Source organism: Calidris pugnax, unplaced genomic scaffold (assembly GCF_001431845.1).
Source record: "Calidris pugnax isolate Ruff unplaced genomic scaffold, ASM143184v1 scaffold20, whole genome shotgun sequence".
NCBI lineage: Eukaryota > Metazoa > Chordata > Aves > Charadriiformes > Scolopacidae > Calidris > Calidris pugnax.
Genome location: NW_015094510.1, coordinates 26771261 through 26788596, shown reverse-complemented (window position 1 = coordinate 26788596; position 17336 = coordinate 26771261). Strand labels below are relative to the sequence as shown.

The window sequence follows — 17336 nt, the reverse complement described above, 5'->3', positions numbered from 1 at the left end:
AGCCAGAGCAAAAAGACCTTTCACTCATATCCTCTGTGCCTTATCTCTTCGGAAAGGACTTTGAGGCTGAAAGAAGGTGAACAGCAGAAAGCCCTGACATTGCATAATGCTCACAAACCCTGACTATAAATGGGTTTTCTTACTGATTCTGCACTGTATATCGTCTCCGCAGTTTTCTTATGCCATTAGCATAAGGCAGTGGAGGTAGGTTACAACTGGTCTTGTAAAATACTTTCTCTCTCAAAAATACTGTCGGCGTGTTCAGAGATCCCTGCTCCATTCCGTTTCCAATTTAGGCAGGGGGAACCATCCCCAGAGTGTAATGATTTGTTGTGGGCAAATGAGCTGACAGCTGTCAGGGTTTCCAAAATACCAACTAAGAGAAAGCAGTAAAAATGGTAGTAGGAATCATCTTTTTCTAAGATGTTAGGGCCTTGCATTTTTTATTTAGTTTCAGAGACTATGGCAGAGCAACCCCAAAAGTGAGTGGTGACTGTGGTGAGGTCTCTGCCCAGAGGTGCCAGCTGCTGCCCGAGAGCCATGGAGCCTACCATGCTCCAGAGGGCACGGGCCAGCAACAGTCCAGAGCTTGAGAAACGTGCTGTGATGAGGTGCTCCCAGGTGGGACACGTGCTCAAGTGCAAGGTTTGACAGCTACGCAAGAAGCCATTTACTTTGTCATAGTAGATTTGCTTTGCTCTCATAATAGCAAATCCATAGCCATAAAGCACCGATTTTCACCATAAAATGACAGCAGGTTGGCTTTACTCTTGGGAAATTTAAACTAGGTGTAAGGATGGGAGAGATGTCCTGAGGTCCCTTCCAGCCTGAATTAATCGATGATTATGTAATTCTGAATTCCCCATTAAGGATAATCTAGATTTTTTTTCCCCCCATCCTGAATGTTAACTGCGCTCTATTTAATGCTTCAGAAACACTATCTCATTTATCCTAACAATTTTCCCTTTGAAGTTGGTAAATATCATCCACGTCATGAACTTTTATTTGCACACCGCAAAGCCATGTTTAGTGGACAACAGGTCTCATTTCTGTCTATGTTTCCTTATCCCGTGGAGTGAAGGTCGGCAGCCTGAGGAGTCCACCATCCTTCCCGGCAATTTTGTGCTCCTCTTCCAGACCATGAGGAAAGCTCAGAGGGAAACAACATTGGTTTTTACGTCCATCAAGGACACAACTTTTATTCCTTAGCACACAGGCCCCGGTCTTGGAGATATGCGTAGCCTATCTCAGGAAATTAAATGTACGTTTGACTGTTTGCAGGATCAATTCAAAGTCCTAGAACAAGCAGAAAGTCAAACTTAGTCTGTAATTAGCTCTTAGCTCAGTGATCAACACTAATCCACTTTAAAAACCTGTCCAGAAGAGCTCAGAACAGTCGTTTCCCACCTAAAAGACACTCGTAGACATTTTTGGATTTGCGTGGGTTCCCCCCTGCGGTTACACATTTTGGAGGGAAGAATTTTCTTGCAGTTCATTTTGTGGAACGCGAGATGAGGGTCGCCTTTCTTTTTTTTAACCCCAGAATTGAGCACGCCCAAGCCGATCCAGAGACGGCGGAGGGGCCGAGTCATGCGAGCACCACAGGACACTTGGGCCCGCTCGCCCGCCCCGCTCCTGCGCCGCCATTCGCGGCGGGATCGTCCCCTCACAGGCGGCCGCGCCCGCGGCGGGATCGTCCCCTCACAGGCGGCCGCGCCCACGGCGGGGCAAAGGCTTCGGCAGCTGCTCTGCGCATGCGTGGGGCCTGAGCGCCGCTTCAGGGGACCGCGTCCTCCCGCCCCGCCCTTAGCAACGCGGCCCGGCCCGGCCCGGCCGCCTCCGCCGCGCCGCCGGGGCAGGGATGCGGGCCGTTTGCGCCGTGTCGGACCTTGGTACCGCTGCGTTGGCTCCTTGAGCCTCTCGGCGACCTGCCGCCATCTGGGGCGTTCGCCGCCGCCCCCCGGCCTGGGGCGCTGACTGAGGAAACCCGCAAAAAGGAGCCTGGTTCGGCTTCGGGCCGCGGCGGCCCCGCGTACGGCTCGGAGGAGGCCCCGGCCGAGGGGGAAGCGACGGGGGGTATCCCCTTCTCCGGCTGGAGCGGGACCGGCCTTCGGAGCGGTGTGCGGCGCTGCGTCCCGGGCAAGGCTGCTTGCTGAAGGGCATGTATTTGATGTTACGGCTGTTATCAAATGTCCTCTTCAAGATTTTTGTGAAAACAGGTGGCCAGGCAAAGAGACACCCGTAGTGTCCTCACCGAGGGAAAGACCGCAAGGTATTACCACGCTAAAGTGCTCGTGAAGAAAAACATTGGAACTCAGGCTTCTTCCAGGTTTTAAAAACCACTTGAATTGAAATGGCAAGACTGTATGAAGAGTGCTGCCCATCGAGAATAGCTGTGGCTGTGTTGATACAAGGACGCAAGCGAAGGGAAGGAAGATTTGAAGAGTTACCTTTAATTAGACTCACTACGATGGTTTGGCCTAATTAAAAAAAAAAAAAGTCACGCTTTAGACTATGAGAGAATTATCTTAAATCTGAATTATCTGAGAATGTAGAGATACCATTCTAAAAGTAATGCAATTACTTCTTGTGAGCATTTAGTTTTAATGATAAATGTCTTTCAAACAATTTTCTGACAGTGGTATGAATACCTAACAAAATCTAATTCTATGAAATGGTGCCATTTCGTACTGTTTATAGGTGTACCCTAATTTTTATGACTAATCACAGCTTGTTTTTAATTTCAAAGGCAGCAATTAAAAACTAAAATCTGAGCTCTTTTGAACTTTGCTCTTTGAATAAACCTTATTGTTATTTATATGTTACAATTCTAAAGACATGTAAAACCACTGAGGTGATATTTGGCATGTTAAATGTTTCACAGAAAAATGATGCAAAACGTGCATCTGGCTCCTGAGGCTGATGAAGATGATCTTTATTCTGGCTACAATGATTATAATCCTACCTTTGACACAGAGGTAAAAATATTTGCTGTTTCCAGCCTTTCCCATATGTAGGATTTTAGCTTCGAAGTATAAGATACTGACATGGGTACAGTAATGTGCAAGTGTACTACTGTTTTGAAGAGAATCTTTCTTTATTTAGCAAGAAATATTTGAAGTTTCACCAGGATCTTTTTGAATAGTTATTTTTTTTTAAATAGTTTTCTATTCCAACAAAATACCTGTGTGCATCTCATAGCAGATCTAATACGCTTTAATGGTTAGAATTTGTGAAGTGTAAAATCCTAGTTGTTTGAAGGGTATTTACATTCAGGTACATTCAATGTGGTGCAGTGTGCAGCAGCAAGTTTTCTGACAAAAGAGGCTATTTATTGGTCAATAGGTCACTGATCTCTTGCTGCTCTGCCTCGGAAGGAGGTAACAGTAGAGAGGAGTCCTGCAGTTCTCTGTGTAATCAGTAGAGCGTCTGGGATGACTAACAGTAACCCTGCAGACCACTTTTGGTAACTGCTGATGTAGTGAAATTGGAACAACAGGGAAATTATTTGGTCCAAACCCACTACTTTGCTCAAAGCAGGGTTGGTGTTGCAAGACTTGATATCTTGTGTGAAATCCCAATGCCAAATTTGTGGGAGCTGCAGCGTGACCTCACAAACATGAGATATCTTAAGTGTATTGGCATGAGAGGCATTAATGTTAAAATTTAGAAATAGTGCTAGTAGTAAGCTTTTGGACAGAAATAAAATTTCATGTCATATTTTATCTCTAAAGCTCTGCTTCCTCGCTGTGCTTTTATTTTTCAGGTAGTAATGATTTTTTACTTTTCCTAATCTAAAATACCAAAAAGATAGACCAAATAATATAATCATTATATATTGGCAATAAAACTTGTCACTCAGTTATCTTCAAGTCTTCATTTTGGAAGAAGAATTGTTTTTTTTACTTATCTGTTTTCAGTAGTCCTAAGGTTCTAACTTTGGATGTTGTGGTTTTAAAAGGGTTGATATTTTTATTTTATCTTTTCTAGGATTTAGAAAATGATGTAGCTTTTCAACAGGCAGCAAGAACAAGTCATGGTAGAAGACCCCCTGTAAGTACCTTTCAAAATGCATTGCAATAGCATAGACCTTCTCTAGAGCCCTAGCTCTAATTTTGGCACTGATACAAACTTATCATGGGACTCTCTTATCTTTTTTTGTCTGCTACTAACATGAAGATACAGACATTAATTATTTACATGAAAAATAAGAAAACAAAGTTCACTATAGAAACTATATAGAAAGACTAATAATTAATGCATATGGTTGTTAATTGGTGGGGATTTTTGGTTTGGTATTTTTTCTACCTAGGTGACAGCCAAAATTCCTGGTACATCAGGTTCAAGACCTTTAGCTACTGGATTTGGGGTAGGTTTTTGTTTTGTTGTATTCTCATTAAAAAATAGGTTTTTACTGAAAAATAAATTCACCATTTAATCCCTTACACAAAGTGAGCTTTTTTTATCTAAGTATTTCCTTCCAGTGAACTACATATATTCATTAATTTTAATTAACTCACAACTCCACACTTAGCCAAGGCATGGTTATTGATTTCTTTTTCTTTTTTTTTTGCCTTTTCTCCCAAACCATACTGCAAATGAACTTCTGTACTGCATAAGGCAGTAGATTCCAAGGAATTAACCTGATTTTCTTGCTGGAGGAACTGGATGGATTGTTATTTGGGTTGGGAAAGTTTTCTGAAAGTTAAGGTTAAATTAAGTCTTAAAAAATATGGGCTTTCAAATAACTTCTAGTTTAATCAGAAAAAGCTAGTTATATTCTTTGGTATACTTAACTTATTGTAACTCTTAAATTACAACCACTTTAACCTGGTTTGCAAAGGAAACAGAAGTTCCACATTAGTGATATACCCACTGTCCCCTTATCCCAATAAATTTTCAACCTGTTGGCCTGTCTCAGTCAAATTTGAAAAGTCAGGGCTCCAAAATATTGTCCAGTCCACAGTGCTACCTGTTTTACTCTGCAGATTTGCTTTTCCTGTACTACAGTCCTTGTTAATGTAGATTCAGCCTTACCAGAAAAAACAAAAAACAATCATATGTGTGATAGGTAGTGGGTAAAATAGTAAAACCTTGGCCTCTGAGTGGGAATCAGGGGAACGCTTTTTCGTAGCCTGAAACCCTTTATTTTTGTCTGTTTGTATTTTATATTAGTAGCAATGTTTAGCATTTACTTCTAAATATTTGATACTTATTTCTTTACTTTTTTTAACACTACTACAGAAGGACAGTATGCAGCATATCAACTAATGGAAAAGATATCCATAGGGCAGTTTCACAGTATATCTGTATTTATTGTAAAATAAATCTTCATGAAAGTATGACTTAAAATCTGCCTCTGTATTAATCTCTTATCAGCTGTACTCAGAATCTTACTGAAATATTTTGTGTAAATTACTTGTTTAGTTTAAAGGTAGTAATTTCAATCATTTAGTAATGGAAAATGCTGCTAACAGATAAATGTCTGTGTAATTTTTAAAAAAGTCTGTCATATATCAAAATGCATAAAAAACCCCCAATACTATGAATTTGTGCTAACTGAAGTGTTTGCTAGCACCTGGCAGGCTTAAGGTGTCAGTATATCATATATGAACAACATAAATTGGAATTTTGCTATGAATTTATGTGAGAGTTAGATCAACTCTTAAAACTTAGAGTTGAGAAGACTATGCAGCCTTTACAGGTTTCTAATGCTTTGTCAATGCTAGTTTCAAACAATTTACTTATTTTTGTAGTCAAAGGCAACTTTAACATCATCTATGGGAAGACCAATGACAGGAGCTATACAGGTAAAAGTTTTATATTGATTTGGAACAATGGAGTTTTCTGATAAGTGTTTCTGTTTGATACAAGTATTTAAAAGTTCATTGAAATAATACATTTTTTTTACACTGTTTTAGTTTGTCCTTTTTTGACAATACTACTGGCAGAAAGCATGATGGTTATGATGAGTATTTTATTTGAGCGCAGGGTTGGAAGCAATACCAGTGCAGTGCTTTTTAACACTTATTGACATGCAATCAATAATATTTCTTTGAAACGGGAGAGAGGCAGATTCCAGCTGTCATGATTTTCTTATGTACTTATATTCTAATAAGAATCCGCTGGTATTTACCAATGATTTTCCCACCACCACCCTTAAGTATATTGACTTAAAGGGATATAGTGGCTATAGATATATTTAACATTATGTCAGCCCAGGCGGGAAACAGGGAACATCAAGACTGAGGCTACTTCCTAAGGGAAGGTAAGCCAGGAGCCTAGGGGGAAATTGCAGAGCCACTAGTGCAGGGGCCTCACCAGCCGGGACCCAGTCCCCCAGTACCTGAACAAGGCAGGAAGAATCCCCCTCAAACTGGTGGCCACGTCCAGCCAAAAGTCCAGAATGTAAGGCAATATCATGGTGGTGAGGCAGGTCCAAGTTCAAGCTACAAAGTCAATGCTAAGGCTAGGGCTGGGACCAGCGACCACTGGCCAGGTCCATAGTGACAAGGCAAGGCTAAGATCAAACCAGGAGGTCTGTCCACAGGTCAAAATCTGGATCAAGGGACTCTATGGCCCAGCATAGCTGTGATCAATACAGAAGCCTGTGGCCCTCTGACAAAGCTCAGGCAGGCACTGATGGGCCAGGGTTGAGCTTAAATAATGCTCACACACCCATGGGTAGGTGTGTGGCTGGAGGCCACAGGTGAGTCTGGTCATGGCCATTAAGGTTTATTGGTGCACTCATTGTCCTGACAGGAAGGTTTAATAAGCTGGCATAGGATCGGGGTCAGACATTCTTGTGTTAGGAGGTATTATCTGGTAATAAGTTACAAATACAAAAAAATTGTAGTTTGTTTGTGCCTCTCTTGGTTTAGATAAAGTAAAACATTCTGATCCATAATCTCAAAGGATTCTTTTTATTGTCAATAAAAATTTAAAAAGCAACCGAGTTCTGAAACATTGCAACAGTAAGCTGGAGTACATTACAGATCTCAAGACCAAAAATTCTTAAGAATTTCCTAAAAAGATGTTTTGAAATTTAAGTATTCTGAATACATACAACATTTACACAAAGTAGTAAGTGTTCCTTTGTGTCAGTTACAGTTTCCCAATAGTGTTTGCTTCTCTACTTGGTAGACAATTATCCTAGAATAACAGGCTGGAAAGGACCTCTGGCCCGACCTTTCTTGGCAAAAGTATGGTATAGATGAGATGGCCAAACACCCTGTTCAACCAAATCTTCAAAGTATCAAATGCTGGGTAATCCACCACTTCCCTTGGGGAAGCTGCTCTAATGGCCAGTTGTTTTCATTGTCAAAAATTTTCCTCCTGTGTCCAATTGGAATCTCCCCAGGAGTAACTTGTATCCATTACCCCTTGTTTTTTTCCATGTGACTCCTTGTAAAGCCTCCATCTTCTTAGCCACTGTTTAAATACTGGAACATGGTGATAAGGTCTTCCTTAAGCCTTCTTTTCTCATGGCTGAACAAACCCATGTTATATCAGGTATTTTTATCAGGCGTTGGAATGGGCTGCCCGGGGAAGTGGTTGAGGCACCATCCCTGGAGATATTCAAAAGATGAATTGACATGGTGCTCGGGAATATGGTTTAGTGTTGGCGTGTGTGTTTTGTTTAGTGTGGTTTTTTTGTAATATGTTTTGGTTTTGTTTTTTTCTTAAATGGTTGGACTAGATGATCTTAAAGGTCCCTTCCAACCTAGGCTATTCTGTGATTCTATATGGTGTATAATATTTGAGAAATAAAACCGCTTTAAAAAATATTCAGTTTACTGAGGTGGTAACAACTGGTTTTTATATTTAAGGGTTTTGTAATATATAACTGATGTCCATACTGTCCACAACCTATTTTTAGGAAGATTATTTTAATATGTCTTCCTTTGTATTTAAGGATGGGGTTGCTCGACCAATGACAGCAGTGCATGCTGCAGGTTACACTAAGGCCGCTATGAGAGGTATGGTTTGTAGAAGTCACCAGCTGCCAGAGGGAGATGTTATTTCACACTTCTCAGTACTCTGTTAATTTTGCAGGTTCCGCATTTGATCCTCTTGGCCAAGCAAGAGGTCCTGCTCCACCTCTGGAAATGAAAAACTCAGACAGGTTTGTCAGTTTTGCGTTAAATTATTTCAAAGCCATGAGAAACAAAACATGTAGAGTTTAAAAACATCCAGGCAGTTACAAAACCTTGAGGGGCCAAACTCCTAGCTTTGTGGAATAATGCCACAGGCATTTACGTGAGCTGACTCGCCAGAGCAGTTGCACTGACTTTGAGGAATGTGCAATATCTGTGATTTCTGGTTCTGACTGTAGCTCAGCAGCCTGGACATAGTTGTTGTCACACAAATGCTGTGATACTTATATAGAATTGTGGATTTTGGAAGAGTGTGTGGCAGGCAAAGAACACCATGATTCATGCAGCTCTCTGGGAAGACCTTGGGGGAATTTTGTCTGCCCTGTTCAGTCTGACCTTAGTACTTGAGGTAAAACTGAGGCTGTGAAAGTTTTGCAGGCTGGTGCAAACGTCTGAGAGTTCACTGAGAACAAGTCATTGAACTTTTCAATACAAAACTATTCCTCAAGTATAGCTTTAAAGGAACAGGGAATTGTACTGAAATGTTGGTTATTTAACTGAGGAAAAAATCAAGATGAATAATTTTTTTATTAAAATCTGCATTTGCAAGCTATACTTTAAAGGTATCTATGCAAACAAAGGTTCGATTAATCACTCCTAATACAATATTTCGTTTTACTAGGTGTTTGATTTGAAAGTTTTACCAGCCCATCTGTTCTGTCATTACTTCTGAACAAATTGGGTCCATGAAATTTGCATGTCTGTCTTGTTCTCAGAAAAGGATTTATGTTTTCTTAGGTCTCTGTTCTCACATTAAAAGCATTGAATGTTGATATCTTTGGAGGATCTTATTTGGGCATATTTTCACATTATATTTTCTTTGATGGGAAAACCAGTTAGTTGTGACGTGGTACAACACTGTTTTGTTGAGAATATCCTATGTAAAAGCTTGGTGATTGCAGTTATGTTTCTAATATTAATCCTTTTAATTTTATTTTAGTTCAGAAGAGAAGATTAGGCAGTTGGAAAAAAAAGTGAATGAACTGGTTGAAGAGAGCTGCATTGCCAACAGCTGTGGAGACTTGAAATTGGTAATTTTTCTGTTTTTCTCGTCACTTTTGTTATTATGTGAAGAAGAATTTTTATAGATAGATGGTTCAAACATTTCAAGCTATTAAAATTATGTTAATTCTAACTTTGCTATGGCTCTTCTAATACAGTGATACTATGTATTTCCAAAAAAAAAAAAGGTAGGAGCTGTATTTCTTGTGTATATATTTGTTAAGATTTCAGTGTTACAAAAAATCCCTTCCCCATACCTCCACTGGCCTCTTCAAATGGGTCTGACCAATTAGTCATACTGGCACAGATTTGTCCAGTTTAACCTATGGACTGCATGGGAGCGGGTGACCCTTCTTCAATACCAGGCTTGTAATTGGCATCTCTGCAGCATTCGATCCCCGGTCATGTAAGGATCTTTTCTGAGTGACATTCCATTTCCCTGATGTTCCTTGGGCTTTTTTGATAATGTAATTTTCATCTGGGACTAGTTCTCATCACCAAGGTCAATCTCACTGAAGCCACCTCCACAGTACCCTTCCATGGCAGTTTGGTGCTGTAGCATACAGTAGACACTATGTTGCTTTTGTTGCACCATAAGGGATTGGCATCAAGATGAACTTTTTAATCTTCTTTCAGTCCTTCAGCCAAGGGGACCTTCCAAGCTAAGCAAACCCTAAAGTGCAAATACCAGTATCCTTTATAGGACAGTGGCAATAAAGCACATTAGCCTTGGGTTCAAGTGTGTCAAAATAGCCTCTAACTCTTCCTTCTTAGGACCAGGCAACTATGGGAGGCAGAGTGGGCTCAACTGTTAGAATTAATGAGATACATTGGGTTCTTAGGGATGTAGACTTACTTTGTGCTCATCCATTGCCCTCTCAAGTTGATGGTGTCTGAGCCATAAGGGGAAAAAATTACCTGGAGCTATGAGAGATGGTGTTTCTTGCTCAGTTATTTGAGCTGTGACATTTTAGTCTGGGAGTGTATTCTGAGGAGGTATTGTTAGAGTACGAGAATCAGTAAGCATCTTTCCTGATCTGCTTAACACTGTCCAATACAGATCTTAGGATAGATGGCCTTTGCTTTGATCAAATTGTCATGTTTCGGAACCTAAGAATTCCAAAATTCATTGCAAAGATTGCAAATGAGCCTTGCTACAAATTGGGAAAATGGCACTGTTTGTCCATTGTACACAATATATTTATGAATCAATCAATAGGGTTGTAAATTGTTAGCATGGTTACTGGCACAGTTTTGCCCCAGGCTAACACACATTTTTCTAAACAGTTCCTAGATCCCTGTAATAAAACAGGTTTTTTTTCTGCTGCTGATAGCTTCTGATGAGAGAGTGTGAAAGAAGCCTATCCATTTATCATGTTCATTTAGGAGAAGTATCCTTACAGATCTATCCTAGTTTATTTCTGATATAATGTCTGGATTTCACCCCCACTAAGAGATGAGCCAACCTGTTGTGTTAATTTTTCTTGAGCCTCTTGCATGTACGGCCAAGAATGTTCTTTGTTTCTTGATGTCAAAGGGTTGTTTCTTACATAGGTTATGCCAGATGATTCAGAGGGTCCTCTAGAACGTTTGTGTTAGTTTCTGACAAACCCAGCAGAATGTGTTTTCCTGCAGAAGTCATCAAAGTTGCCAGCTCATTATCTATAAAACAGCAAAGTTGAATTTGCCTTCTGTCGTAAGGACTAAGAATCAAGCTGTGCTTGAGAAGTACTTCCTTCACCGCTAGCTGCCAAATAGCTACCTTGAGTACTAACCATTACTTTTTTAACCATTGTGCCCTTGCAGAGGCATACGGGGCTGCTAAGGGCACTTGTAGACCTTCATGCGTTACTTGCATGAAGGGTCTTGACACTAATATGCAGAAGATTATAATTGGATAAAATAGTAATTTTGGAGTTAGTCAAGTTGTGAATGTACATGTGAAATACCACTTGTGGATAGATAAAAAAGGGAGACAATTTACCAGCATCCAGAATTCGTCATGGTGTATGTACAGCATACAGTTGTAGAACATGCATGTTTACTTCCTACCTTCGCTTTCCTTGTTCCAACACCACTTTGCACTGGGATTCTGCAACTAAGGAAACACGTCAAGCCTTAATGCTCCTTTTTTTTTAAAAAAAACCAATCAACAAACATTTATGTACACTTTCTACAATTAATACAAGTAGAATAATCTTCTAGGGTCATAAGTGTCATATGTGTGTGTGTGACTACTCTAAAATTATACTGATAAGCAGACTTAGACAATGGTATGTCTGCTTACTGCTAATTAACACCTTTCTGTGGGTTGTATTGCTATTTTTCAAGCATTGGGTACAGTGTGTGCTTTTAAAGAAAATGGTCATGAATTCTTTTCCTACTTGTTTTGAATGTATTGTTGCCATCTTGGGTTAGTAAGATTCGAGGTGTTGTTAAATTCTAGTATTTTATTTAAGGCTCTAGAAAAAGCAAAAGAGGCTGGAAGAAAGGAAAGAGTATTGGTGAGACAACGTGAACAAATCGCTACTCCAGAAAACATCAACTTAGACCTGACTTACTCAGTAAGTGCTTAGAAAACTTCAAGGAGTGAAAGGTGTTGGTAGCAAACCTCCTATAGAGATGTTTCAGTGTTTGCTGAGTGTGCATGTATTGTAATGCTCCTGGCATTCTACCAGATCACATATGGTCTATGTCTGGGGGCAGGGGAAGTTTTTGAAGATAAAGTTAATGACTTCTTGAAATTAAAAACTTAGCACTGGATTACAAGGATCCATTCATATCATCAAGTCTATTCCCTTGCAATCTCAAGTACCAGAGAAACCACGTAGTCAACATTAAGAAGAGTGCCCATGAGCATCCATTCCAACTACCTACTGACATAGAAAACATGCATATCAAAATATAAAAGATGTAAACTCTGTACATTAATTAATTAATAGTCTAGAAAACGTAACATGCCAAGAGAAGAAGACAGGAGAGATCAGACACTGCCTTTAACTTGAACAATAAAGTTACAGATAATATATTACATGAAATAGGATATATTAATATTCCTAAATCCTGAGTATCTAGATTTACATTTTGGTTTCCAAATTAATAGTAGACTTTTATTTATGTTGTATTCTCTTTTTTAAAAGTTCTTAGGGGGAATTTAAAGTTGTACTCCAGGTAGCGCTGTAGAGGAAATTATTAACAATGAACGCATTAGTAATTAATTTTGTAGTGAAGGTCAGAGTAAAGCTGGGGAAAAAATGTGGAAATATTTTGCCTGACACCAACTGAATTCGTGTTTTGAAACAGCAGTTTTGAAAAATTCTCTCTCTGTAAACTGAGTGACCACAGGTAGTAGGACGATTTTCCACATTGGGAGTCATGTTACACACAGTTTCTAAGATTTATCTTGTATGAATTTTTTTTTAATACCTTTGCATTATAACACTGTGTTTACTTAGGTCTAAGGCCCACTTAGCATGACTTTTAATACTAGTTATTTAAGTATAAAAATAAAATAATTACCTAGAATAAGTAGATTTGAAGGCTTGTTTCTCTGTGTCAATGTACAAGAACACAGGAACATTAAAGATGGGAATCTTAAAACTGGTAAAAGCAATGCTTCCAAGGTAAATTAATTTGAAATTATCTGTTATGAATTAAAGTTTATTATTGGCAAGGGAACAACTTTATTTTCTTGTACCTATAATTCCATTTTTCTGTAGGTTCTTTTCAATCTGGCCAGTCAGTATGCTGCTAATGAAATGTATGCTGAAGCACTGAATACTTACCAAGTTATAGTGAAGAATAAGATGTTCACCAATGGAGGTAGGGTACATTCCAAAGTGGATTAAAACAGGTAGTCAGGCATTCAAAATAAGGACTTCATCTGTGTGGTGTTGAGTCATAAAGATCTCAGCCCTCATGTCTGCCAGCCGGAGTGGGTGACATACTCATCATCTCTGACTTGGTATAACTTAATGTGGTTTGGCTTGCCAATTCATGAAGTCTTTTCTGGCTAAGCTAAACATAAAGCCAAAGTTATCATTTTCTCTTGCAGCACACATGATGTTGTCTGCTTTAATGCTATTTTATTCTCTTTTGACTCAGCTTTCCCCTTCTGAAAGCTTCTTTTAGTATGTTGCACATCTTTGAGACTCCTACAATGTGCTTGTCTCAGAGCTACTTATTTGCAGCTGTCTTCCTTGAGAGGACTATAATCTCTACCTTATCCCTCAATTTACAATCAAAATCAGAATACTTTTTACACTGATAGCCCTTTTCTAGGTTTTATTACTACTTCATCTCCTTGTGAGTGAAAATTCACAATAGGCTGTTCTGTGCAGTGGGGCCACTGGTACCCTATAATGAAGACAAATTTATTAAGAAGTTGTTCTACTCTGTCACTTTGAAACAATTTAAAAATGCTGTAACTGTGCTTTAAAAGTCTGTAACTCATTGATTTCTTTTGATAGGTAGACTGAAGGTGAATATGGGAAATATATATTTAAAACAACGGAACTATTCCAAAGCTATCAAATTCTACCGTATGGCTCTAGACCAGATTCCTAGTGTCCACAAAGAGATGAGGTGAGTTTCCGTTTGTAGGCATGGTTCTGAAATATAAGTTTTGGATAGAGTATGATTTGATAGTTAACAATATAACCTAATGCTGATTTTTTCCCTTAGGATTAAAATAATGCAAAATATCGGAGTTGCATTTATTAAAACTGGCCAATACGTTGATGCCATTTCTTCATTTGAGCACATAATGAGCACGTCCCCAAACCTGAAGGCAGGATTCAACTTGATTGTTTGTTATTTTGCTATTGGAAACAGTGAGCAAATGAAAAGAGCCTTCCAAAAACTGATTGCAGTTCCCTTGGAAGTGGATTATGATGACAAATACATTTCGCCAAATGTAAGTTTGAAAAATACAAACTATGAATAAAAAAAGTTGCGTCTTTGTATGGTAAATCAGGAGAAAGGGGAAAAGACATTGAATGCGTAGGCTGTACTGAATATGTAAATTGTTGGGTATTTATGTACCTAACATAACTTCATTTGAACCAGCACGAACTTAGTGTGGCAGTACTGTTCAGAAGTGTAAAATAATGCTGAGAACATTCAAATCTTTTTTCCTCAAAAGATATGATGTACATAAAATCCACAGCACATGATTGTCTTCATAACAATTTTGTTGAAATTCATCTCGGCTAACTTACATAGTTCACTTAATACTTTGCCTCCTTCATATAAAATATTAATAAGCTAAAATAAAGAGAGTGAAACTGAGTAAGTTAATGCTGGTTATTTGAAATGAGTGCTAATAAAACTTGTAATACTCTAACGTTATTTTGCAAAAGAAAATTTTACTAAGTTTACATATACTTATTTTAGTTTATTAGACTTTGTTGGAAACTGGACTTCCTTTGTACCATGAATGCCAGCAGCTCACAATATTAAAGCTAGGAAAAAGTAATTAACAGATTTAGGGTCCCTCTTAGAAAGGTCCTCTGTAGAAAGATCAAGGCAAGACCTTTATATTCTCTTAGCAATCTTTTTTCCAGTGATGCTAAACTTCATTTTCAGTCCTAAAAATCAAAGATAGAAATAATCTTCAAACTATTAGCAGCTTAAAAGTAGTTTTTGCTTCTTATTGTCCTAGCATAAGCAAATATAATATATGAAGCATATATATTTGTTTGTATTTATTGATAAATATGTGTATAATTTCATATGTATCATATATAGCTGATACATATATGATTTCTCATATTAGAAATTATGTAACAGGTTACGAAACACTTGAATTAACTTAAGACTATGTAAGATCATTCATTGGAAGAAAAAGCTTTGGGCTGTAGAAGTTCTTTCTAAGGATAGGCAAGCTATAGTTTTGACAGACATTCCAAGTTATGTATTTTGTTATGAAGAGGTCAGAGAAAAGATCACAGAGTTTCATTCTCATCTTTATTTTGTGTAAGTCTATGATCTGTCCCCAGTAAATGCGGAAGGGGTGGCTACCCAGCAACCTGCATTAGGTATTTTAGAACTACCAGAGATGTGTGATAGAAACCACAAGATGATCGTGTGAGTTACTGCAGTGAGAAGATGGTACAAGTCCTCACCTGCTGAGTACCACTGTGGTTCAGCAAATGCTTAAGCATGCTCTCATTTTTAAGCATATGAGTGTTCTCACTGTGATTTGCAGCCTTCCCAGTTTGAGACACATGACATTAACCACAACTATTAGCAACCCTAATGTGAGCTATTACCACATACATGAGCAAAAACCAGGATTACAGTAGTTGTAATGCCCAGTTTCAGATTTTGTGGCTAGAAAGATACTTTAAACTGAAGGTAGTTCTTTGAGATGTGAAAAGTAAGTGACTGACATTATATATTATGTAATTCACATGAGTTGATGTTGACAGTCATATTGTCTGTAAAGTAATTAAAATGTTTGTATACTGGCATAATTTCCAGTTGTTTTGTCCCCCTCCAGGATGATCCACATACAAATCTACTGATTGAAGCCATTAAAAATGACAGCTTAAGACAAATAGAACGTGAGAGGTAATGGTGGAGACTATTCTTTCTTGACTGTGGTGCTGTGGATTTTTTCCTGAAAGTATTATCAGTCTTATCACTTGTCTGCTGTTCTTGTTATAAAAGTGTCCTCATAATTCTTAGGAAAGAACATGCTTGGAAGAACCAGCTGGATCACTCAGTTTACTGAGTGTACTGCACTGAAGTAGAATATCTACCCCAAATGCTGGTTAGATTGACTTCTAAGGTTGTCTGGAATGCAGGAAGCAGCAAGAACTAGATTTGGTTTGGTTTTTTTTTTTTTCCCCTATGCATTTTTTAAATGGTGACATGTTTGTGTATTGGCTTTTGTCTTTTTTCTTCTCTTAGGAAATCCATGGCCGAGGAATACATCATGACAGCAGCTAAACTCATTGCACCAGTAATTGAGACGTCTTTTGCAGTGGGCTATGACTGGTAAGAGCCAAGCAGGTCTTCTTTTTGTCTAAACTATATGCCAATATCTCGTGCTGGTTATAAAAACAGATTCACAACATAGACATCCTGGGGAACAGAGTTTGCTGCACATCTCAAACATAGCATCTAGCTATTTTCAGTTTGCCTCCATAATGTGCTGGAGAAGAGCAAAACAAAGCATGAAAGTCTATTTTGTGTTAAAAATTAATTTCATTGTATCATTGAAACTCAAATGTTCTGTACTGGCACAAAAAGAGCCTCTTAAAGTTCTATTAAATTTGAAAATTCAATTTGAAAATTGAAGAACTTGTAAAAGTCTAGATAGACAAATACTATACAGAAGGCAATGATTGCTACTCTTTATTGTAAGTTTGAAGATGGCATAATGAAACGGTGGGTGCCTAAGAAGTTTTCATTACTCCATAGAGTAATTATGAAAGGTTTGTTTGCATTTCATTTGTAAACTTAATGTTTATAAATATAAACTTAATCTAGTGTTTCTTAGGCATTTATTCAAGTGCATACTTGAATAGATAGACTGCTGATAGAGTTCACCATTTTGACTTCTGTATCCACTTTATTTTTCAATTTTCAACTTAGCTTTTGCTTTCTGTGGTATTTTCTACAGAAGAACACCCTTATCTAAAATAAAATAAAATAGACATACTTGCTAGATGGACAGTAAAAAAAGGATTATAAGTTTTCAAGATGTATTTTAACTAGTTTTTAGTTTTCTATTATAAGAACTTACCTTGATGTTTTTAGTGTTTCACTAACATTCTTGGAAAACAACATGTATGCAAATGAATGTTGTGTATCTGCAGCCACAACATTGCTAACAGGTGTGTTCAGTGTTTGGGAAGTGAAGGAAGGTTGATGGGAAAAGAGAACTCCCCCATTAGTTGTTTAGGTTTTTTTGTCTAGTTAGGACTATTTTCAAATTTTGCAGGTCCTATAATTATAATTTACTAATTAAATATTATTAAAGTAATTAATAATAAAGCTGTTTATACTAACATGAAATAATGTCTTACACAGACATGTCTAGTCTGCTAGAGTCCACAAGGTGGTGTTTGATGGTTTAATAATCTTATAATTTCCCTACTTTTGCCATCCTGACTTATCAGAACTTAAACAGTGTGTGTTGTGAAAACTAGCTTGCTACTTGCTGCTTTT

The 17336-nt window shown here is 38.2% G+C and overlaps 1 protein-coding gene across 2 annotated transcripts in view; it reads left to right on the top strand.

Annotated features, from left to right (window-relative positions):
- Positions 1-1797: 1797 nt before the first annotated feature.
- IFT88 (intraflagellar transport 88) overlaps positions 1798-17336 on the top strand; it is a 46464-nt gene continuing 30925 nt past the window's right edge. The window contains exons 1-14 of one of the 2 annotated variants that reach the window (XM_014966188.1): positions 1798-2272; positions 2885-2978; positions 3991-4053; positions 4313-4369; positions 5757-5810; positions 7916-7979; positions 8056-8125; positions 9097-9187; positions 11618-11722; positions 12878-12980; positions 13628-13742; positions 13842-14073; positions 15661-15731; positions 16074-16160. In XM_014966188.1, coding sequence (XP_014821674.1) covers positions 2889-2978; positions 3991-4053; positions 4313-4369; positions 5757-5810; positions 7916-7979; positions 8056-8125; positions 9097-9187; positions 11618-11722; positions 12878-12980; positions 13628-13742; positions 13842-14073; positions 15661-15731; positions 16074-16160 — 1202 coding nt within the window. In that variant the 5' untranslated portion in view covers positions 1798-2272; positions 2885-2888. Of the gene's footprint in view, positions 2572-2884; positions 2979-3990; positions 4054-4312; positions 4370-5756; positions 5811-7915; positions 7980-8055; positions 8126-9096; positions 9188-11617; positions 11723-12877; positions 12981-13627; positions 13743-13841; positions 14074-15660; positions 15732-16073; positions 16161-17336 lie in introns of both variants that reach the window. The other variant, XM_014966189.1, reaches the window with a different exon arrangement.